The sequence below is a fragment of the Vulpes lagopus genome, chromosome 6, assembly GCF_018345385.1.
Source record: "Vulpes lagopus strain Blue_001 chromosome 6, ASM1834538v1, whole genome shotgun sequence".
NCBI lineage: Eukaryota > Metazoa > Chordata > Mammalia > Carnivora > Canidae > Vulpes > Vulpes lagopus.
Window position 1 is genome coordinate 9,408,800 of NC_054829.1, and position 25,040 is coordinate 9,433,839.

General features: G+C 42.7%; 1 protein-coding gene across 3 annotated transcripts in view; it reads left to right on the forward strand.

Moving 5' to 3' along the window:
* DICER1 (dicer 1, ribonuclease III) overlaps positions 1 to 16,507 on the forward strand; it is a 73,210-nt gene extending 56,703 nt beyond the window's left edge. For all 3 annotated transcript variants that reach the window (XM_041758224.1, XM_041758222.1, XM_041758223.1), the window contains 6 exons: positions 2,332 to 2,487; positions 5,570 to 6,458; positions 8,497 to 8,765; positions 11,284 to 11,446; positions 11,537 to 11,612; positions 11,967 to 16,507. In XM_041758224.1, coding sequence (XP_041614158.1) covers positions 2,332 to 2,487; positions 5,570 to 6,458; positions 8,497 to 8,765; positions 11,284 to 11,446; positions 11,537 to 11,612; positions 11,967 to 12,132 — 1,719 coding nt within the window. In that variant the 3' untranslated portion in view covers positions 12,133 to 16,507. The remainder of the gene's footprint in view (positions 1 to 2,331; positions 2,488 to 5,569; positions 6,459 to 8,496; positions 8,766 to 11,283; positions 11,447 to 11,536; positions 11,613 to 11,966) is intronic.
* Positions 16,508 to 25,040: the final 8,533 nt, after the last annotated feature.

Genomic DNA, 25,040 nt, shown 5'->3' on the forward strand with positions numbered 1-25,040 from the left:
GTGGCTCATGAAGTGGTGGTTGTAAACAATGGCTCTGACAGCAGAGTGCAGCCTGAGTGGAAAAGCGAAACCAAACCAAGCTGAGCGATCAGTTGGGGCTTTGAATCTATGCAAGCGGAAAATGGGTTAGTTGTGGAATTCTGGCAGTGAGGAGAGAGGGCTGAGGTGAGTAGTATTTCAGAGGGAATGCGAGTTGTAGCTCACAGCAAGTGCCTCCTTTAGCCAGACACTACTCTTGCCACCTTCTGTAAATTGCCTGATGTAGTTCTGTACACTTTTATTCTGTAATTTTATTTATAGTTGTGTATACTTCTATTATCCATAGTTGATAGATGAGGCTACTGAGGCAAGAGATGCTCGCTTGACATGGGTCACATGAGACTATGTGGCCGAGCCCAGACAGTCTGGGCTTAGGGACCTAGCTCTTCACCACCACACTCCTCAATCTCCGATGTCACGCTATAGCAGCAGACACTACCTCGAGTATTTTATAGACCTCGCATGTACAGTCTTCTGAGAGAGCCCCTGGGGGATAGACAATGTGTCTCCATTTTGCAGATGGAGAAACTCTACCCAGAGACTTTAATTAGTTCCTGTAAGGTTACCTAACTAATCAGAGAGTTGGGGGTGATGGAGGTGAGAGCCCATACCCTTCACCCTCCTTGCTGCCTGTCAGTGTAATGAAGGGCAGAGAGGCCTCTGATGCCAGGGTGACTGTGTGTAAGCTGGGAAATTAGGGCAATGGTGGTGCTCGTGGTGACATAGGTGTAGCGTTTTCAGACTTCGTAGAAAATGAAGTGGAGTATTCACTGAAGTATTGAGATAATTTAGATAAGGTTTGGGGGAATAGTCTCTTTAAGAGTGATAATCAAACTGTCAGAACAAACGAGATTTCCATAAGGTGTAGGAAGAAAATGTCAGAGCCTGAGGATGAGTAGGAAGGAATAGTACATATTCTCTGTTAGGTAAGAAAGAAGTTCATGTACATTTCAAAAGTTTCATCTGTTTGTCTCCTGGGAAGCTTTGACTCCTTATTTCCTGTAGAGATCATTGTTACTCCCTCAGCCCAGTGTCAAAGGAAGGCCTTGTCTGTGCTCACACTCCAGACATGTCCTGTGTCCCGACCAGATCTAAGCCCCTGGCTAGTCTCCATATGGACTCTGCACGTGCACACCCACTCTGTTCCTCTCCCAGTGCTCTTCCCGTTTCTGCCCAACCCATATTGCACCTCAGGAGCCCTTAGCTTTTGCTTCCTGTTCCTTCCTGCCCACGATTCCATCTAACTTTGAACATGATTGCCATCTTCATCCTCTCGTTGCCTTCTGTGACACTGTGATCCCTTGTAGGCACAGGGATGCTGGCGTTTACCAGAGCTGTTCCGACAGCATGCTGCATGTGGTGCCACGGGTAGATGACTGTCCCTCCCGGTTGGGTCGTCTGCAGGGACTGTCCCTCAGTCTTGTGGACTCTGTTCTTTCAGGGGCACCCGACCAGGTGTTTCTCCCGTGGCAGGTGCCTGTTCAGTGGTGTTGAGCTCCCCTGGAAAAGGGGCTTATGAAGTATTTGCATAAAAAGGAACCCCATTTATAGAAAATGAAAATGAGATTGACAGTTCTAGATCCTCATTTCCAGGTTTTCACGAGACATCTCTGGATAAAAATGTTACAGTTTGAATAAGTTAGGGAGGACATGGAGTCCATAGGAAAAACACACCAGAGGGTAAACAATGAAGCTATTTTATTGTTGTGAATAATATTACCTTTTGCTCTGTTTTAAAATGGTTGAATAAAAATATCTTGAAATGCCATCCAAAACAAAGGAATGATATTTGAGAAAATAATTGTAATTAAAGTTATGTTTGTGGCTTAGATTCTAGGAGTATGAAATTATTTTAGCTCTGTTCAGTGCCAACTTCCACTTTATAGCCAGAGTTGTGGCATTCCCTCCCGTTTATGTCTTTGAAAATATTGTGACATCTTAGACTTTTTATGTGGATTTTTTTCTATTCTGATAGTCCCAGTTGGCAGTTTGCATTTAATATCATCAGGTTGTATTCCCAAATGTTTGAAATTGTATGAACTATTTGTTCTGACTTTGTAAGGAATTTGCATATCAGTTTTTTCTAATCTGCATTTAAAATCAGAAATTCTCATCTAACTACACTGAAGGATGTAGAATATATGGGAATATAATATATGCTGTCGTGAATAAATTGATGACCAGATATAATAATATGAAGAGCATTGAGCTAAAAATATGTTTATTTGCCTGGTATGAATTCCAGCAGTGGTCATATGCAGATAAGCATCTTACAAATTTTTTCTGCTAAAGGTCAGCAACTGTAATCTGTATCGGCTTGGAAAAAAGAAGGGACTGCCCAGCCGCATGGTGGTATCAATATTTGATCCCCCTGTGAATTGGCTTCCTCCTGGTTATGTAGTAAACCAAGACAAAAGTAACACAGATAAATGGGAAAAAGATGAAATGGTAAGTTTTTGGTAACTGGAAGCGTTTATTTCTTGGTGAACTGGAGAATTTTGTGCTATTAACTTCTGTGTTTCCTTTCCATGGTGTATTTATAGTAGAGTAGGTATTTGATATAGTGAATTAATTCACTATAATAGACCGTCTCTTCATTGAATTTTAGAAACTGTTATTTTGATGGGGAGAGGATTCTGTCTCCTTTTTTTTTTCAGAAGCATAAATATATATGATGCTGTGACTCAAAACAAGAAAAAAAGCAAAACTCCCTTAACATTTCATTTCACTGTTATGTGTAAGAATCTGTCATCTATCCTTAGCTCTGTTCAGTAAGATGACTCTTCAGTAATGACTTGTGATCTTCAGTCTGTGAAATAATTTCAGTAAAGCCTTGCTCTGCAGGTCAGGGTTTTCTCAGTTAGGACTAGGTCTTCTCTGATGACCTTAAAAAAATCATAAAGATTGTAGTTTTCTGGAAATAGTTTAAATCTTGCCAGTGGCTTAAGGGTCAAATATTAGCTGCAGCTGCTTCGTTTTGTCTTGTCTTGAAGGCCACCAGAGGGCACCTCGGAGGGCCTCAGAGCTGGAAAAGCGTCCACCCAGAGGTGGGCCGCTGGAAAGCACTGGTGCCTCTGCCAAAGCCGAAGGCGATCTTGTGGCCGCTTTCATTTCGTGGCCGTTGATTTTGCATTAGAGACTGCATCGTTGTTACTAATTTTTACCTCAGGCCAACAGTGAGACTAGGGTTTCTTTCACAGAGTATCCTTTCTAAGTAGACGGACTTTCCTGTCCTCTTTCTGTTATGCCTGTGCTAATTAATTCTTGGTCTCAAGTTTTCCCCAGGTCCACTGCTCTCCGACCTGATTTTTGATTTTTACCCCTTTATGGAGTACATTTTTAACTCATGCAGCGTTTGATGTTTAAAGAAATTGAACTTCTCCAGAAAAGCATTAAGAGAATATTTTAATGCAGAAAAATACATTTGTTAAATAACTTAGAAATAGGTATAAGCTTAGGGGAAAATGTGTAGATTTGGAGGACTTCAGAGAAAATATTGCATATCTATGAAAAACATCTTGGTAGTAATTATTCTGCCTTGAAGTTTCATAATATAATTGGCTTTGTAAAAAATTGACATGAAAGTGACATTGACAAGTCCCTTTGATTAAAAAAAAAAAAAAAAAAAGAAACAAATATCGTGTTTTCCTTAACGTTTCAGATGACCTGGCACTTTGGTTTTGGTAAAACATTGAAAACACATTCGTATTTTCACTCAGTAGTTTATACTTAATTGAAATAAGGCCTTGAATGATGAATGATACAGGAAAGAGTGTGCTTGCTTTCCTGTTCTGCCTGCCTCACTCCTCAGCAAACAGGTTTAAGAGAAATCTTTGCATACGAATGCCAGAGTGGCTAATGACTCAGGTTGACTTGAACAGTAGGAGAGAAGCGTTTTATGCGGGTGGTTTTTTTTTAGGAGCTTGAAGCATTCTCAGAAACCATTTAATGAAGTAGCATCCCGCTATTTTGCAGATAGAGAAACTGAAACCCAGAGACATTAAAGAACTCTGTCCAAGATCACATAGCTTATTAGTGAGAGAACCTACTCTTCTGGGATTGTGTGTGTGTGTGTGTGTGTGTGTACTGTCAATCTTAGACTATGGCAGCATCTTACTAAAGATACATAAGGATTTTTCTAATTAAAGAATTATTCACTCTAATTTTTTTTAAATTATAATTTGCCTTTTTTATGTTGACCAAACAGTAGTCCAAAACATCTCATGTTACCTTGGGAAAGTACAGGATTTTTAACAGGAAATAGTTCCTAGAGATCTGCCACTACAGGTTCTCTTCATACTCTTCCATGTTCTTGGGAAAGTTTTACAAACTTTTTCTCGTAAAAAACTCCAAACCAGCCCATAAAGGTACATAGTTGTAGATACATGGCTTGATTCACTGCTCTTTACCTTCAAACAAATACTCTATCCCTTTTGAGTCTGGCTTAAAATGAAATATTTGCAATATTTAAAAAATGCCTGACCAAGTTTGAAGACTTTTTGTGTCAGGAAATCTCTGGAAAGCTGTCACTACCAGAATTGAAGCACACTCTCTTGCCTTTTCCCCCACAAAGTAAAGTCTTTTTTTTACTTTATTTGATTTTTTTTTTTTATTTCTTGCGCTATTGAAATTTGGCATCTTTTAGCATTGCAAAAAAGTTACATCATTACTGAATCCTAGCCCATTATTAAGGTTGTCATTCACAAATAAGCTTTTGCCAAAGAAATTGGAATTAGCAAAGATCTTCTGACAGAAATTGGATTGTTGTGTTTCATGTTAGTCTAAATTTTCTTCTATTTTTGTCATTTATGCTATAATCTGTTCCTCTGATTACTGTAGCACAGTGGAGGGGAAAGCATAATTTCCCAGATTCATAGCTTAGTTCAGTGATCACTTTTAGTTTTCAAGCAGGCAATCTAGTTTTACATTATAGCAAATGTACTTGAATTTGAAATGGAAATGGGGAGAAAACCTTTTGCGTGAAACACTCTTGCCTATATTTAATATTCTACAGATTTCTAAAGTAATTTATCTTTTTTTCATATTTATACTCTTTATTGCACAGATAATGCTTTTTCTGCATCTGGAATTTAATTTTATTAATTTGAAAATCTTTTTGAAACATTTTAAAACTTTGTCAGCAAAATAGAAGACCTCTGTGATCGGCATGTGAGTGCTTTTATTGTGTGTCTGCTGGAGTAAGACTTCTTAGCTGAAGTTTTGCCTCATGGACATTAATTTTAACTTTATACCCATGTTCAAAATCCCTGACTTAAAGCTTCATACTGGATAAAGGTCATTTTATAACTTAGAAAATGAACATTCAAAGAACATGTTTTACTTTGTTTATATGATTAAATAACTTATTTTATGTTAATTGAAAACAAATGGCCGTGATTTTAAAGTTGCCTTTTAGTATTTGTGGTTGTCATTTGAAATTATCCATAACCCTTGCTTTTATTGAGTTTCAAACCCTTTTAAAAACAGCAGCTATGTCTCTCCCCTCCTTCCCCATTCCTCCTCGTTTCAGACAAAAGACTGCATGTTGGCTAATGGCAAGCTGGACGAGGACTTTGAGGAGGACGACGAGGAGGAGGAGGATCTAATGTGGAGGGCTCCGAAGGAGGACGCCGATTATGAAGATGATTTCCTGGAGTATGATCAGGAACATATCAAATTTATAGATAACATGTTAATGGGATCAGGAGCTTTTGTAAAGAAAATTTCTCTCTCTCCTTTTTCAACCACTGATTCTGCATACGAATGGAAAATGCCCAAAAAATCCTCCTTAGGTAGTATGCCATTTTCATCAGATTTTGAGGATTTTGACTATAGCTCTTGGGATGCCATGTGCTATCTGGATCCTAGCAAAGCTGTGGAAGAGGATGACTTTGTGGTGGGGTTCTGGAATCCATCAGAAGAAAACTGTGGTGTTGACACGGGGAAACAGTCCATTTCTTACGACTTGCACACTGAGCAGTGTATTGCGGACAAAAGCATAGCGGACTGCGTGGAAGCCCTGCTGGGCTGCTATTTAACCAGCTGCGGCGAGAGGGCTGCTCAGCTCTTCCTCTGCTCACTGGGGCTCAAGGTGCTCCCGGTCATGAAAAGGACCGATCGGGAAAAGACCATGTGCCCTCCTAGGGAGAATTTCAGCAGCCAACAAAAGAACCTTTCAGGGGGCCGCGCTGCTGCCTCTGTGGCCAGTTTACGTCCCTCTGTGTTGAAAGACTTGGAGTATGGCTGTTTGAAGATTCCACCGAGGTGTATGTTTGATCATCCGGACGCAGATAAAACACTGAATCACCTTATATCGGGTTTTGAGAATTTTGAAAAGAAAATCAACTACAGATTCAAGAATAAGGCTTATCTTCTACAGGCTTTTACCCATGCCTCCTACCACTACAATACTATTACTGGTAAGGAGCCCCAGACCAAACTCCATTGCTCTGAAACTGTGACCTCGTGTTAACTGCGTTATTTTGTCTTGTTAAAAAAAAAAAAAAAAAGCGACCTGTGCATGTACAGACTTGCTGCTTAAAATGCATGGTGGAGGGAGGGAGCAAAGGAAAAATGAAGGTGGCTTTATTTCCCTCTTCTCTCTGGGAGCACACACCGCTCCTTACCCTCAATAGCTGGCAGCATGGCCACCCACTACTCTCAAGAGATGTCATTTCATGCGCTGCACAGCTGGAGAAATTTGGACCTTCGTATTTTGTTGTGTTTTTCCCATTGGTGTCCTCCCTAGTGTCTTCCTGATGCCTGTGTAGTGGTCTTTATGGTTCTTGATTTATTTGTATATTCTGGATGTATTTCCACAGCTTTTATTGTTCTTCCCTAAGACCCCTTTCTTAAGGTCTTTGTTAATCTAAAGATGAGTGGGTTAAAAGAAACTTCTTTGGGGGAAGGTTCAGTGCGCTTGCTCTGATTCTGCTGCCATCTTTCACTTGGCATCGCCCTCCAGGTTTTCCTCTTCTGTTGTGTGGCGGGTGGCCAGTCCATTAGATGAGAAGGGAGATGAGGCGCCTGGAACTGCAGTCAGCTTCAGCTTGTGAAAAGGCTGTGTAGTTTTTTCTCTATCAGAGTAAGAAGTGCTTGAATCTAGAATACCAAAGCTGAGTATAAATTTTGTATAAGAAAAGATGATCAGAAGAGGATAAAACCAAAAAGTGAAAACTGATCTGGCTCTGGACTGGGAGGACTGGCGGAACGGAGCGCTGTTTCTCTTTGTGGAGCAGCCGCTATGCGTGGTTCCTCCTGCCTCTGCGGCGTGAGGCCTCTGCCTCGGAGTTCTGGGTGCCCCGGACATGTACCACTTCATCTGTGCCTGCCCCAGCCTCCTGGCCTGAGTGGGCTCTGCTCGGCACAGTGAGGAGATGGGTGCTGGCCAGGGTGGGCAGCCCACCCACGCTGGCTCAGGCCTTTGTGCACGGCCCCAGCTCTCCTTTGTCAGGCCCTTGTTTGTATCAGATTCTGTTCTCAGGTGGAGAAGAGGGTTTTCTAGTACTGACTGGGCATCCCAGGTGGCAGCTGTGACCTGGGGTGATGAGGCATAGCTGCCGGAGCGCTCACTCCCAAGTGGGGGCAAGGAGGCACGTAGAGGCCACGGCAGAGCGTGGGAGTGGTGCGCGGGGCTGGAGCGCAGGATGCATGGAAGTGTAGGAAAACAGAGGGTGGGCCGTGTGGGGGCAGAGCATGGGGCCAGAATGCTGGGTGTATGGGGTGTGTAGGAGCAGAGTGAGGGGCCAGAGCACAGGGTGCATGGGGTACACAGGGCCAGTGTGTGGGGAGTGTGTGGGTGTGCAGGGCCAGAGCACCGGGTGTGTGGGGCCAGAGTGCAGAGTGCATGGGGTATACAGGCCGGTATGTGGGGTGTGTGGGTGCGCAGGGCCAGAGCGCAGGGTACATGGGTGTGTGGGGGTTCATGGGTGTGCAGAGCCAGAGCGCGGGGTGCATGGGGTGTGTGGGGCCAGAGTGCAGAGTGCATGGGGTATACAGGCCAGTGTGTGGGGGTGCATGGGTGCGCAGGGCCAGAGCGCAGGGTGCATGGGGTGTTTGAGGGCAGAGTGTGGGGTGCACATACAGTGTCTGGCCCCCACCGCCAGCATGTGAGTGAGGCTGTGGCTTCGGCGGCACCCAGTATCTGCTTGGCCAGCAGTGTGCTCAAGGGAGGGGGCCCATCCTGATGAGCCCCCCGAGCCAGTGTCTTGTCTGCAGGAGCAGTAGCCTTTGGGCCACCGAAGGCTTTTATGAGTCTAACTTATAGATAAGAAATATGCTTAATTTGCCAATCAAACCTAATTTCCAGAGGCTGTAGTTAGTGTGACATGTCACATTGTCACTGAAGAATATTCACGAAAATGTAGCCCACCAGCATTCTCAGGGTGGGCCTGGGCAAGGCACACCGTGGGTTACCGTTTTGTGTGAGCTGACGCCTGCGCTCTGGGCCGCCCACAGATTGTTACCAGCGCCTGGAGTTCCTGGGAGATGCGATCTTGGACTACCTCATAACCAAGCACCTTTACGAAGACCCGCGGCAGCACTCCCCGGGCGTCCTGACCGACCTGCGGTCCGCACTGGTCAACAACACCATCTTCGCGTCGCTGGCGGTCAAGTACGACTACCACAAGTACTTCAAAGCCGTCTCCCCCGAGCTCTTCCATGTCATTGACGACTTCGTGCAGTTCCAGCTGGAGAAGAATGAGATGCAGGGCATGGACTCCGAGGTTAGTGCTGCTGGAGTGCATGGTCACTGCTCTGCTGGCAGGAGCAGCCCAGGGGGGTCGCCTGCCCCAGGGGGCTTCAGCCCGGGATGGGGGAGGGACCACCGAGGGATGGTTGCCCTCTCTAGGTCTAAACCTGACTGCCCCAGGATGGTGGGATGGTGCGATGGTGCATGCGCCCTTCAAGGGCAGAGGGGGGGCCAGGGGCCGTCAGCTCGATTCTCTTCTGCTTCCACCACCTGATCGGCAGCCAAAGCAGCTCAGCCTCCCCCTGCCCCTGCCCCTGCCCCTGCCCCCAGCGGTGCTGGAACCTTGGTGAGGGCTCCTTGCTGTTTGTTCTGCCTTTCTTTCTGTTAAAATGGGGCAGAAAACATTCGCTGGTACTATCTCAGGTAAGCCTCACAAATGTATGGTCTGCTTCAACTTGAAAATAGGAAAATCTCTTTTAAAAACCAACCTTCTAAAATCTTAACCATTGGAATTTGAGAGGCTTCTGTTGTAAGTTCAGCCAAAGGTTCTTTGGTGATGGAGCTAATTTTAATGTGTTTGTGAGCTATTTGGAAGTGTTGTAGCAAGAATTTCACTTAGATCTTTCCACTCTCCTCTGATGCTTCGCTGCCATCCGTCTGCATACCTGTGTACCCAGGAGAGCACTCCCAGGTCCGCTTCCCCCCATTCCGATCCCTTTGTTTTCCTTACTTTTGGAGATTTCTTACTAGGAGTTGGAATTTATTCATAATTCTGGTGGCTGTTTTAATTGCTCTGGTTACTTTTATACCTTCCCTTTTTATTGATCACACCAAACTGTGGCTGGAGACTAGTGCATTTCCTTGACTTGCTGTGAGAGAGATTTGAAGTATAGCCTCAAGGCGAAGTGTCCTACCCTGTAAACAATGCAGAACCTGTGCTGAGGGAGAACCCACTCTGCCCCGTGTATACTCCTCCAAGGTTAATGGTCCGAGGTAGAGCACAGCTACCAGTGGGACTAGGAATGAGAACCATCTCGTGTACTTAGGTTTATTTCTCGTCTCATTCTTTAGAAATGTTTAAGCTAAGAATTTGAGGAATTAGCTAGAATTAGTTTTAAGTTCTCTTTTGATGGCAGTGGGACATGGTGATTCTGTTCATTTTTGTTCATTCTTTTCCTTTGCGTAAACATAGGTATTAGAAGTTACAAAAACTGATTGGAAATGTCAGTGGTCTGGCTTTTCTAACTTACTGTCGGATCTTAAGCAAGTCTCTCCACTTCTCTGGGCCTCAGTTTCTTCATCCATGAAAGAGAGAATTAAATTCGATAAGTTTTAAAATTCCTTTCTACCTCAAAACTGTGATATATGACCAGTGTCTTTTTTTCCAGCTGCCAGTATTATAAGTGGTTTATATAGATTTCTGTGTGGCTAAACAATCCATTTAGAAATTAAAAAAAAAAAAAAAAAAAACAAGTGCCCCCTTCTTTTTTTTTCTTTCTTTCACAAGTAAATAGTATTTTAGAAAATACAAATAAGGAAAAAGAAATACTAAAGTTATGCAAATATACTACCTTAGAAATAACCAAAATGAACATTCTGTGATTTTTTTTTCGCTAATGTATATAAACATAAGCATACCTAAAACATAAGATGGAATTATATTATGCATAGTATACATAACCTGTTCTTTTCACTTCATATTTTGAGGACAATTTTCCGTGTATCCATTGGCATTATGACGTTCAGTGGCTGCTCACTAGTCAGTTTATGGCTATAATGGAACATATTTAAACAGTCCTTTGTGGCTAGATATTTAAGTTCTTTTTATTTCGGGTTTTTAGTAAACATGGGTGTGGTGACTATATCCAGTACTTCCTTAAGATAAATTCCTAGGGATGGGATTGCTGCATCAACGAGTTAGGAAATTTTAAAAAGACATTTGATAACATACCTAAGTTTTTTATTACATTAATTTGAATACTGTGTATCAGTCCTCTCTTAATGGTGAATGCGTATTAAGGGGTTTAATAAAAAGGGAACTCAGTGGAATCTATTTTCTAGTAGAATTTCTCAGTCATAAAGTGACAGTTTTTACTTGCCAAAGCAGTTTGTACACCCTTGTCACTGCTGTACTAGTTGGTATTCAGCCTAATGCCTGCGGAGCCGCTAGGGGGTAGAACTGTTTAAAGATACAGTTCTTTGACTACGAGTGAATTTGAACTTTGCTTAATACATTTATTAACTATTTCTAATTTTGTGTTGTTTCTGTTTTCATTTAGAAGTACTCTTTTTTCCCTTCACTGAGAATAGAATCATACTAAATTGGGAAGAGTTTTTTTATCCCTTGAGAAGTTGGAAAAAAATTTTTTTTCTAGATAAGATGTTTGCAAAGAACTTACTACAGTGTACTAGGTGGTTGCTATAAATGGTTGGTATTGTTACCCTTGTTAAAGGTATAATAAAAGTCCTATCCAAGAAAAGATACACACTGCTGTGGAGTGCCTTTTAAGATGGCCTTGTTCCTTACAAATCACTTTTCTCTGTGTAAATAGCTTAGGAGGTCTGAGGAGGATGAAGAGAAAGAAGAGGACATTGAAGTTCCAAAGGCCATGGGGGACATTTTTGAGTCGCTTGCTGGTGCCATTTACATGGATAGTGGGATGTCACTGGAGATGGTTTGGCAGGTGTACTATCCTATGATGCGGCCGCTGATAGGTACTGTGTGCTCCCTTTGAAAGAAACAAAATCATAATTAAAAACAACTATAAGGATATTATTCACATTGCTCTTTCATTTTGATTACAGAAAAATTTTCTGCAAACGTGCCCCGTTCCCCTGTGCGAGAATTGCTTGAAATGGAACCAGAAACTGCCAAATTTAGGTAAGCAAAACTGTGCATGGAAAAAATTAAGTTACTTAAAAACAAGAGTTGGAAGAGTTGTCAAAGATGCCATCAACTAATGATACGGAGAAGTATTTATACTGGGGCATGCACTATGTACTCTCCGTTTATAGTCTGATTGACTTTTCCTTTCGCTTTTATAAAGTAATGCTGGGTTAAAGAGGAAACTCAGCCCGGTCTGCTGGCGTCCGCGCCACCGTGTAATGCACGTTTCCTTTGTGTGCCGTCAGCTCGTACCCGGGCCCTCCACCTCAGAGCGCGTGCCCAGTGCTGATTGACAATAATAATAAATAGTTCTGACTTCTGATTCCAGCTGTTTGGCTTTTTTTACAGCCCGGCTGAGAGGACGTATGACGGCAAGGTCAGAGTCACGGTGGAAGTGGTAGGGAAGGGGAAATTTAAAGGCGTCGGCCGGAGCTACAGGATTGCCAAGTCTGCAGCAGCAAGAAGAGCCCTACGCAGCCTCAAAGCCAATCAACCTCAGGTTCCCAACAGCTGAAACCCCTTTTTAAAACGAAACAAAACAAAACAAAAAAACATAAAGCAGAATTAAGGGGGAAAACTATTTAAATTGAGAAGGATGATTTAAAGTCCACAGTGAGCGGAATGAATCGAAGGCAAAATTTAAAGTTTGTTTGATAACGAGATAGATTACAGAATAAAACATTTAACATATGTATAAAAATTTTGGAACTAATTGTAGTTTTAGTTTTTTGCGCAAACACAATCTTGTCTTCTTTCCTCACTTCTGCTTTGTTTAAAATCACGAGAGTGCTTTAATGATGACATTTAGCAAGTGTTCAAATAATGATTGACAGTTATTTTTTGTTTTGGGGTTTTGTTTTTTGTTTTTTAGTTTAATTTCCGTCAGCTTTGCATAGCACCAGGAGGCCAAGGAGCTTACAGCTGAGACAGCCCCTAGGTTCTGCGGGCGCCCTCCCCTCCTCTTCGTAGGCGCTGGCACCTGTCTGGCCTTGGCGGGTGCGCCCAGGAGAATGGTGCGGTTGGCCGGGGGAGAAAATGCCTGTGCTGTCTTTTCTTTCTACATTCTGTCATGTAAGATGTTGTCTCCCAGTCGTCATTGCACTTAACATAGTAAGGGACAGGTGGGTTTTTTTTGTTTGTTTGTTTTTTGTTTTTGTTTTTGTTTTTAGGGACAGGTTTTTAATGAACATTGGCTGGCATGTTAGTGAATCAAATTTTCGTTTTCTCATGCCACATAGTCCTACATACAAAAGGTTCTTGCCTTAAAAGTGAAACCCTCATGGACGTTCTTTAATTTCTGATCTTTTTGGAACAAACTGTTTTACATTCCCTTCATTTTATTATGCATTGAGATGTTGAGACAGTGTGATATTTGCAACTCACTAGTGTAGTTGTGACTTAACTTATTACAGGATTATATTAGAGTTTCTGTCATACGTGTCCTGAAGGCATTTTGAAAACCAGAATATTATATATGTAGTCTATGGGGTTTTTTAAGCACCATAATAAAAATAATCTCTGGTTAAATACCTGATTTTGCTAAAAACCTCCTGCTAGGTAGTTCCACTGATGGAAATTGTGGCAAACAGTTTTGCCCTGGAGGCTGTTGCTCTAACAAGATAAACTCTAGACATATCACACCTAAAATATGCTGCAGATTTTATAATTGATTGGTTACTTATTTAAAGAAGCAAAACAGAGCACCTTTACCCTTAGTCTTCTCACTTAAATGTCTTACTATACTTGTCCCAGTGTCGTGTGCATTCTTCACCTACCAAAGCTGTGCTGTTAATGCCATGGGAGTGTAACGTTTGCGATAAACTGCCGTAATTTTGATACATCTGTGATTTAGGTCATTAATTTAGGAAAACAAGCTCATGATTTCCATCTTTGGAAAAGAAAAAAAAAAGACATTTATAGGCATTTGCCGAAGTTTCTTTAATTAGACTTGTAGGCACTCTTCACTTAAATACCTCAGTTCTTCTTTTCTTTTGCATGCATTTCCCCCCTGTTTGGTGCTATGTTTTATGTATTATGCTTGAAATTTTAATTTTTTTTTTTGCACTGTAACTATAATACCTCTTAATTTACCTTTTTAAAAGCTGTGGGTCGGTCTTGCGCTCCCACCAACACACCAGTAGAGGTTTGCTGCAATTTGCCCCATTAATTATGCTTGAAGTCGAAGAAAGCTGAGCAGAGGTGTCTAATGTTTTCCAGCACATCGTTCTTTACTTGATGCTTCATATAATGCTGCATTTTTTGTTTTACATTACAGTTGAATACTGTACTTCTTGCTTTATCTGCACCACTCACCCCCAGAGAAACACCTCTGCACGTGTGCATGGAGAGAGCTGTCCGCTGCTTTTTCTAAGGAGACCTGAGTGAAGGGGATGTTAAGCTTCTCCAGTGTTATTTGTTGTCTCCAGTCTTAAATTTAAATTGCAATCTAAATTATTAAAAGAGTTTTTGAGCAAATTAATTTGGGTAGACTCATTTTTAAAATGCTTGTTTCTGATTGGAAACCTTAGATTTCTTTTTTTTTTTTTTTTTCAAAAACCTCAGTGTAAGATCTCCTAGCAAGTTAAAGCCAAGCAATTCTTGAATTATATTAACTGTAAACGTGTATAATTAACAAGTAAGGCTGGATGTGAATTTTACTTGTGAGGGTGATTTGTGATAAAGTTAGATCGCAGATCTCTTCTTAATTTATAAACTACCTGATGCCAGGAGCTTAGGGCTTTGCATTGTGTCAAATGCACTAATCCCAGCGTTAAGGGATCCTCTTGCCTCCTGGCACCAAAACCAGATTGTTTCACAGTTACCATTCCCGTTGGGAGAAAAATGCCTCAATATATTTTGTAACCTTAAGAAGAATATTTTTTTGTTAATATGAAAAAGTTCAGACTTGGATATGATTAGGTCATACATTCTCAGGGGTTCAAATTTCCTGCTACCATTCAAAACATTTTATCAACAGCAAACTTTAGCGATTTCATTTTTTTTGTTGTTGGAGAAAGATAGCTAATTTTAAATTGTGACTCACACTTGGACGCATTCTGTGATCCCCTGGTTACTAAGTTAAAAAATAAAAACTCTGAGTGAGACATACAAGATGGTTATGAACGCTTTCGTGCTGCTGATTTTTAATGCTGTAAAGTTCCCCCAGTTTAGCTTGTTGAAATGTTTCGCATCCATTAACTGAGGAAGAAAATCACTCTATGTGGCCCCCCCTTCCTGCCCCTGTGTGTGTCATCCTTTTGTTCCTGTGATTGCAATGTGAGACCGAATGTAATATGGAAGCCCTGCTAGTGGGAGGTGTGTGGTGCTGCGGGCACGTGTGTGAGGGACTGGGGAAGTGTGTCTTGAAGAAGCAACTACGAAGTTCCTTTATGATGATTGTGTGGAGGTTAGTCGGCATGAACCTTCGTTGTAAAGATTTTTAATTTCTCTTATAATATACTTTCAATAGTCCTAACTATGCTGCGTTGTGTAATAGCTTTGTTCCCCTTCTGTTCTGTTCGTGTAGCACAGATAAGCATTGCACTTGGTACCATGCTTTACCTCATTTCAAGGAAAATATGCTTAATGGAGAGGAAAAAATGTGGTTTGGCCTCGCTGCTGTTTTGATTTACCGGATTTGAAAAAGATAATTATAATGCCTGCAATGTGTCATATACTTGCACAACTTAAATAGGTCATTTTTGTCTGTGGCATTTTTACTGTTTGTGAAAGTATGACAAAGATTTGTTAACCGAACTCTTAATTATGTTTTAAAAAAAAAATGTTACTTTTTTTTCCTCTTTCTTTTATGTCATGTGAAGTAATTAAATTTAGAATGACCTCTAACACTCCTGTAATGATCTCTTAAAATACTAATATATTATACTGTTCTTCCTAATAGCTTGCCCTCAGAAAGATTCAGACTACCCTCCCTAAATTGCCGGAGGCCTGAGGCTGCTCTGCGGCTCATCAGTTCGGCCCTTCACCCAGCACCACACCCTGCCAGGTCTTTCTGGGTCAGATGGATACTGGAGTGCGGGGCTGCCTGCCCCCCAGCCCTACCACAGTGTGGGGCACTCTCCATCTTCCTCTGTTAGGGTCTTTAATCCTTTCCCACAGGATCTAAGCCACCAAGCTGAGACCTGGATATCTCTATTGAAACCACATCCAAGATTCTGTTAGAGCCCTTGCCCAGCTTGTGTACCCTGCCGGTCTATACCTATATGGGCAGTTTAATCGCATTTCAATAGGTCTATTTTTTTCAACCACTGATTACTTTTAATGTAATTATTTCCAAATAAATTTCCTTATTTTATATTGTACATGAGAAGTTTTTAAGATATGTTTACGACCAAGAATATGAAAGCGATTTTACCCATTGTCGGAGCCGCCAGGAGTGATCTTGCGGGAACATCCATGGAGACTCACATTGCTGTTTTCCACCAGCAGTGAAAATGGTCTTTCAAAGCTAACTTGTAAATATATTTCAGTCATTCATTGCTTTTTTTCTTTTTTTCCTTCCTGGTCCATTTTTATTTGGACATCAACCACAGACAATTTAAATCTTACAGATGCACTCAGAATTCACTGCATCAGCAGGTTACTTAGCAAAAACGCAAAGGTGAACAGCAAGTAAACTTTCTGGCTTTTCTGTAAATAGAGTGAAGGAAAATGACTAAGATCAAGAAAAAACTAACCCAATTTGATTGAAAGTAACCTATTCACCATCACATGCTGCAGCTGTTCTAAGGAACATACTGTAACGTGTTCATACGTAATCGTGCTGCGGGAACACGCAGCCTGCACCTTATAGGCCCCAATTACCTTTAGTTGTTTGTTTTGTAATAATTGTAGCAGAGTCAAGCTCCAATAAAGTCATGGTCTGTTCATGTTGTGTCCTCCTATCTTTTTCTTATTTTGGTTCTGTTCATGTGGGTGATGATACTTAAATGGTTGTAGCACATATGATCTGTAGTTTTTTAATTTCATGGTCATATGAAAATATCTACTTTAATATGATAAAAATTTTGCTCACCGAGCTCTGCTTCCCATTTGCTGGCAGAGTTGTATAGTAGCAGTTGCCTTTTTTCTTTTCAAGGTTTCGGTAATACCAGCGTGTTTTTCCGAAAACCTGCCACATTGACTGATGCATTCCAGGCCCTGGATTATACACAAATACATTTGACACATTCCTTAAGTGAATTTGGTTATTCTAAAATCAAGTAGACAGAATGTTCAGCTTCCAGGTTTTTAGGACATACTCCTAATATCGTTGGTTAAGCCAGAATTCTGTTTTTCAAGATTTGACCCAGTCTTTTTTTGTAACTTAGTAAACTAAGGACTAATGGAAATGACTTGGCCGTAGGAACAAGATGGTGAGTATAAGTCTTTTAGAACAAGAAAAAAAATTTTAGTTTTCTTCTGTTACAAGTCCAAATTAATCCTTTCCTTTTCCTTCCTTCCAACTTCTCTAAACTAAAGGAGAAAAAGCCCATGTATTTCAATCCTGAGGAATTTGCTTCAGCAGCACAGGCCTGTGCATGCTGGTGTTAGAGCCCGGGATTCACTGACAGGTTCAGGCCACAGCTCCTTCATGCCGCCATGACCCTGCCCTCCCTGACTAGCAGCAGAGAACACAGCCAGGCCATGCAGATCAGTGAAAAGAATCCAGATGGAGGTGAAATTTTTTTCTTTTTGCAGGTCCATAAGCATAACATGATGGGGTAGTAGATGCTGGTTCAGAACTGGATGGGATGTGAACTGGCTCATGGTCCATGCGAAGTCGCTGGGAGCAAGGGAGTGCATTTACGGTAGACATGTGCAGGCCAGAAGCTTGCTTTTCTAGCTGCCTGCAAGGCACTATGCAGAGAACCCTTCAGTCTTTTTGTTTTGTGGTCACTTATAAAACTTAACATTTCAGCCATTTTTCCAAAGCATACAGTTTAGTAGTGCTAAACATATCCACATTGTCATGCATCCATTATTACCATCCATCCCAGAACTTTTTCTTCATCCCAAACTGAAATTTTGCATCCACGAAACACTAGCTTGTTTCCTTTGCCTTCCTCCCTGAGCTCCTGGCGGCCACACTCTACGAATTTCACTATTCTAGGTACTTGATAGAGGTTCGGACAGTATTTGTACTGTATTTGACATCTCATTGACTTATTTCACTCAGTATAAGGGCCTCAAGGTCCATCCATACTGTAGCAGGTGCCAGAATTTCCTTTCTAAGTAGTACACTAGTGTATATATACACCACATTTTGTTTACCCATTCATCTCCCGGTGGATGCTTGGGTTGCTTCCACCTGTTGCCTGTTGTGAATAACAACAGTGCTTTGAATACCGGTGCACACACACCTGCTTGAATCCCTGCTTTCAGTTCTTTAGTGTCTGTACCCAGAAGTAGAATTGCTGGATCATATGGTATCGTATATTTAATTTTTTGAGGAGCTGCCATACGGTTTTTCATAACAGTACTGCACCATTTGCAGTGAAGGGTTCTGGTTGTGAACCCACATCCTCACCAATACCTGTTTTCAGTAATATCTATCCCAATGGGTATGAGGAAGCATCTCCTGGTTTTGATTTGCCTCTCTCTAATTTTTAGTGATATGGGGCATCTTTTCATGTGCTTATTGGCCATCCGTGTATCTGCTTTGGAGAAATGTCTCTTCAGGTCCTTTGCCAATTTCTGTGTTGGTTTTTTGGGCAGTGTTGACTTGTGAGAGTTCCCTATATATTCTGGATATTAGGCTCTTAATGCAGATTTGTGATTTGCAAGTATGTTCTTCCCTTCTGTGGGTTGCCTTTTACTCTCTGGAAACATTCTAAATGGCAAAACACATTGACCTCAAGGACTTCTAGAGCTTCTGAGCCCATGATGGCCAAGGTTTATTGAACATTTGCTAGGTGCCTCATCTGTGCTGAATGCATTGTATGCCGTTTACTCCTCACCGCAAGTATGGAGATGACTATTTTTAGAGGTTCACGTTGAGAACTGGAGTCAGTTTGCCTGGTTTCTAGCACTGTGTGACTTCGGGTAAGTTAACCACCCTTAGCCTCATGTCCTTGCCTCTACAGTAAGGAACAGCATCATTCGGATTCAGTGACAGTTTGTCTACAGTGCTGGGTGCAGCACCCCATGTCACTAGCCTATAATGATTGGGAGTCGTTACGCTGTGATTGCCCTTTTACAGACAGGGAAAAGGAGGCAAGAAAAATGAAGTTCACCTCCCTTGGAGGGGTGCACCTTGTCTGTCTCAAGTTTATGGACATTGTCTTCCCTGCAATCCCAAGTCTGCAATTTTCAGAGAGCCTTTCTAGGTGTTGCTGACTCTGCCTAAAACTATCCTGGCCCTCCCCACCTCCTCCTCTGCTCCTCCAGCATCACCCTTCTTTGCAGACATAGCTGAGCACTGAGCCTCCCGGGACACCTCCTTCCTGCCACCTTGCAGCTTGTGCCCTTCCTTTGGTCCCCACCCTCCACTCTACAGCCTGAGTCCCAAAAGCTTCTGGACTACAGCAGATACTAATGTCCGTTCAGGGCTGTGCTGCTCTTGAGCTGCCAGCCACAGACATCAGGAATTCTTCAGGAAACAGATGAAGTACAGGATCAGGAGGGGAGTGGGAGTGGGGGAGTGGTGCCAGCACCACAGTGTGGGGAACATCCCTGCTTTTTACAATGTTTTCTCTGAGGAGGAAAGGACCTGGGTCTCTTTTTTTTTTTTTTTTTAAGATTTTTATTTTAGAGAATGTGTGTGTGTGTGTGTGTGTGTGTGTGAGCAAGCACGAGAGGGGGGCAGTAACTCAGGGAGATTTGGGGAGCTGGACATGGGGCTCGATCTCATGACCTGAACTGAAATCAAGAGCCAGATGCTCAACCCACTGAGCCACTCAGGCACCCTGGACCTGGGTCTCCTAAATACTATGCCATAGTCTTGGATAAGGGCTAGGCGCACCTGGTTCACGTAGAGTTACAGACCTAGTAGAGACCTAACCGACAGAGCCTGCACTTTTCCTGAAGATTTGGTTTAAATGGACACTGAATCTTGTAGTTGATCTTTTTCCCTTTTCCCTTGGACTCCTGGGCAACTCTGAGCCAGATTTCTGGTAGATCTCTAGTTCATCTGTTCACTCAAATAGTCATCCAGCACCTTCTATGTGCAGACCCTCTTCTGGGTGCTGGGGGCAGAGCAATGAATACTATGAAGTTTTTGCCCTCATTACAGGCAGTTACGTTCTAGTGGATCTTAGTGGGGAAGACGGGCCATGACCACATCGACCGCTTGTTACCTGGGGACAAATCCTAGTGTGTGCAGCTTCTTGTCTCCCCCACGTCTCCACCCTGTCCTGTAACAGCGTCTCTTCTGTCACTGTCGTGTTGTTGCCACAGATGCTTTGGGAAATTAGATGGGCTGTAATGAACACATCGGCACTCCTTGGTCCAGGATATATTTATTAAGCAGCTAGTAAGTATTTGACGTGGGGCTGACCTAGAGGAGTAAGGTGGTTCCTAAAGAGGCCGCTAGCAATCGAGTCACGTCTTTGAACTTGGCGCTGGTTTTTGCTGCCAAGGCCAATGGGCCAGTGTGATAAATGGGAACAGCCACACTTCACACACAGTTTCATGAAGACAAGTTGACAGCCCGCCTGGCTCTCCGTGTGACAGGGGGCGTGGCACTCTTTGTTTTCTCCCTTTGAGAGCCCGGGCTCCAACGTGGACAGACACAGCGGGACAGAGTTGCTTTTATGGGAAAGTGTGTTTGAGCTTTTAAGTTCTTTTAAGAGCCGTAAGGCCACTCTGGGTTTTGTTTGGTGGTTAGTTATTTTTACTTATATTTACCTATTTGGGAATAAAGGGCTGAATCAGTCCTCTTAACAAGCCAGAATTCCAACTTGAGGTTATGTTTATAAATAGAAAATCTAGGCTTTCCAGAAGTAAGGCTCACTAAAACCAGTTTTGTTGACAAAGGGGAGGTACTGTCAACTAGTGGTCTGAGCATTTCTAGGCATCTGGCATTCCGGAGTCCCAGACACGCCCCCAAGGCGATACAGCGTTAACCCTCATGTACCAAGGATGCCTAAATGAGCCGGGCAGCCAGTGTCCGGGAGCCTGCACCATGGCATTGCCCTGGGCCTGCCCCTCCCTGGCCAGGTCATTAGCCTCCCACGACCTCTGACTCCTATACTGTTGAAGGAGTTGGCCCATGGGATCTGCTAACAGTTGATACTCAAAGCCACAAACATTTCATTTATAAACGCTGAAGCAAGAGAGAGTTGAATCATGGCTGGTTCAGACCATAGATTCCTAGAAGCCGAGCTCATGGCCTTGCTCTTTCTTTTGCTTAACACATCATTTGTGCATTCATCCATGAACATTGATTCAGCACCCCCTGTGGTCAGGGGCCTCTGGGCACCGTGAAGTGAGTGAGGTCCAGCCGGACAAGTCGGTCACGTTCGTGTACATGGAAGCTTACATTCCGGGGGCGGGGGAGTGTAGAGGGGAGACAGATCTTACTCAAAGAAAGCGGATTGTTTTGGAGAACGGTACTTGCTGGGAAGACCATAAAACAGGGTAATGTAATCGAGTGCAAGGCGGAGTGGCGTGGCCAAGTTTAAATAATAGTGATGGATAACATTTATCGAGTGCTTACAGTCCCTGAGCACTTTCCCTGTGTCTCATGGAGGAGTAGGTACTACTGCTGCTCTCATTTTACAGATGAGTAGAGAAAAGCAGGGATGCCGAGGACGTCCCCGAAAACGAACAAAACACAGGGCCTGCATTCAGGGCTCAAGTTATGGTGGTGACAGTTGTGTATAACCAAACAATTTCAATCCAGTGTCCCTTTGACAAAGGGCTGACCAGGCACAGAAGAAGAAGACTGGAGGAATAAGGAATGGTTTACTGAGAGGGGAATGCTTGAACTGGGTTTTGAGGGATGAGTAGAAGTTTTTACAGGGTGTCTATAAAGGACCAACAGTAGTTGTTGGTCCATGGTACCATGGACATGTGCAGGCTTTTCAGTAGATCACGTTACTCTTTCTTATTCATGTTACTTGCCTATATCATAAAGCCCTGAATGTTTTTTGAGGAATTATTTAAGGTAAGCGATCACTATAAATCTTCAAAATTAGCTCACACTTTAACCCAAATTTACAGTTTCAACGCGGATGATGACATCCTGGCACACATTCTAAGAGCAGGCTGTATTTTTCTGGGCTATAGTTTTAAATCGTTACTTCCTTAAGTACAACTCTTCTGCTCTGAGTCTCGGGTTCCTCAAACACAAGGCCAGACCAGCAAATCTGAGTTAGAATCACAACAAAATCAGAATCTCTGGGGTGAGGCCCAGGTGGATCCTAACGTGTAGCCAGCGTGAGGAATTGCGGGAGGGGGAACGGTCTCCAACTTTGTGCTGCGGAAGCCTGGTGGGGCCGCAGTCTCCTCTCTTCCCACCTCAGCCAGAGCCATTCCAGTTTTATCTGTTTTATTTATTGCACCTCCTTACAACATCGTGTTGGAAGAAAGGGTTCTACTGCCAAAAATTGATGTTTGAAAACCCCTGGGACAGCCTGCTAGGACCCTGCAACTCCACATCTGTGGTTCCCTGGCGGGTTTCCTCCCACGGTCTGGATCTTGGTACCCTTTTTGCAGTCCATAAAGCGGCCGCTGCCTTCCATCCCAGACCTGGCTACCTTTCTTGGATAGGTGAGCTAATCCCCAAATGTGGCAGTGGCAGCCTTACACGGAGGGTTTCTGTTACCTCATTATGAATTACAGTGGAGTGCCCTGGTGAAGGGTTGAAGGTATTTGAGATCCTTTGGGATCAAATGCGAGATATTACTAAAACGAGACTCCATTTAATAGGTGATAAATCTTGATATTGTAAGTTTAATATAGTTTGATGGTTGTAAATCCAGTGAATCTACTGTAGGAATTTGCTGTGTGTTGCATTTATGAAATATTTAGTCAGGTGTTTTTAAAGGTACGACTTCCCTCATAAGGTACTAATTTTTATGGGCTTACCGAGAAAATTTCATATTGGTGTCAAGTACGCTGCTGTTTGCGGAACTTTGAAATGAAAAAGGAAATGGTATTATAGGCTCGCTCTCTCTCTAGCGCTCTCTCTCTCTCTCTTTTTGTATAATAAGACAGGTCTTAGACAATTTCATAGTAATAGCCAAATCAAGAAGTAGATTTTAGTATATTTAAAAATATATTGTAGGATTAGAAAATGGTAGGATACAAGCTACTTAAAAGTAAGCTTATATTCAATGTTTAGACTGGAAGTATTAGAAGGGAGTATACATATGGGGTTGAAATATGGCCACGGTGTGAATGTTGGGGTGAAGGCCCCGAGGACATTACAAGCCTTGTGGACTTGTTGTGCTGGGTAACAGATTAACATACCTTTGATGGCTCAAAATGGTATGCATTTGTCACCCTCCAGGTCCAGAGTCTAGGCCCAGCCTAGCTGGGTTCCCTGCTCAGGATCTCACAAGGCCACGATCAAAGTGTTGGCCAGGCCACAGTCTCATCTGGGCTCGGGATCCTTCCAAGCTCACATGGTTGTTGGCAGAGTTCATTTCTTTCAGGTGCAGAACTTCTGGGAGTTTGCTTCTTCAGGCCTGGCAGGAGAGCTTCTTTCCCACTTCAGTTTCTTTTCAGGGAAGGCTTGGCTCTGATGTTGAGAGTTCACCTGATTAGGTCAGGCCCACCTAAGATAATGTGCACTTTGATTAACTTAAGGTCAGCTGATCAGGGACCTTATGACATCTGCAAAATCATTTCACCTTTGTCATATAACATGGCCTAACTATGACTGTGACAATGACATCCCATCATATTGCCCACACTCAAGGGGAGGGTGTTACATAATACACAGCGTGTACACCGAGGGGTGGGAATCGTCGGGACTGTCGGAGAATTCTGTGTGCCACACCACAGATGTGACTTTAGGCACATTCCATACTTTCGAGCTTTACCTTTGATGTCTGTCGAATAGGAAGGGTCATTCCTACCCATCTTGGAAGGATCCTGTCCTCGATGAGATAACGTGTGGGAAATCAGGGGGGTCCCTGGAAAGCCTTGGGTGCATTGTGCCACGTGCCTCGGACAGGCAGGAAGCACTTGAGTGAAAAGCACTGCTCGGGATGTGGGGCGTACTTTAATCTGCGGCTCTACTTTGGGCTGAAGGTACCACCGAATACCCTGAGTGCTTGTAGAAGTGAAGACACCACAGACAAATTTTCCATCCCCTTTGATTTGATCAGTGACCCGAGCGGGCACCGACATTGCTTATGGCTCACTTTTCAAAACAGTCGCCTTTCCAAATCCCCACACTCTTAATGATGGCCACGGACATCTTTTTCGGATTAGGAATGGATGCGGGGTCCAGTGGTTGACTTTGACTTCCTGGTACTCCTCCCCAGGAGTCCCCGTTGATCCCTTTCCATTTCTCCACTAACGTAGAACCCCACAGGAGGCAGATAGGGAAAGACACATTTTGACACCGTTGCTGTGGGTCACCAGTAAGCTATTGGTCAAATAACACTTTGGAGCACAGATAACTGCTTTTGCCATCGTAACCAAAGGCGCGCTCCGTGCAGCCATAATTACAAATGCAGGGAAATGGAGGGAAAATCCATCTTATTTAAAAGTGTTTTAGTGTCAGCAAACACATTGCGATGCCATTAAGAAAGTTTTTGTTAAGGACACGTTCGACTTGAGGTTTTTAATTTGTTTGAAGTATTTTGCTAAAACAGAATTATGTTGGAGTTTACATAAAAGTAGAGAATGACATGAAAAGTTTTAACTTAAGCAGCAAAATATAAAGGCTAATCTTATTTAAAAGTAATATGTATGTCTTGATTGAGTGCCCAGATACGCTCAACTGGGACTTTTTAGTGGAATCGGGTCTAAGCTGTTACACTGAGTTATACCGAGAAGGTTTTCCTGAGCTTATATTGCCAGACCTGAAATACTCTTGTGGCTGCATTTAATAAAGAAACGAAAGTCTTGAGTAAGGGGATATGATTTTTTATGACAGAAGGAATGCAAATAACTTTTAGTCTCATTGCCTTGACCGGGTTTGGTTTGATTTGATGGAGTTTAATAGTGACTTATAACCTGTGCTGACAATATGCAGGCCCGCACAACGTCATTTAACTCATTTATTCTGCTTGCTGTAAAAACAAAGAGATGGCAAATAAATATATGGAACGTTCATTGTTTGTCAGAGGGCCCAAGCCAAGAGTTTTCAGTGACCTTTTAAAATATGGTCCCAGGCTAGTACTAAAATGTCTGTCACTCAGCACACACACTTGCATGCTCTGACCTTTTAACCCGTGCATCTTGTGTTTTTCTCTTTCAAATGGGCGTATGAATTTCCAATCAGCTGCAGCGGTTTAGACTTTT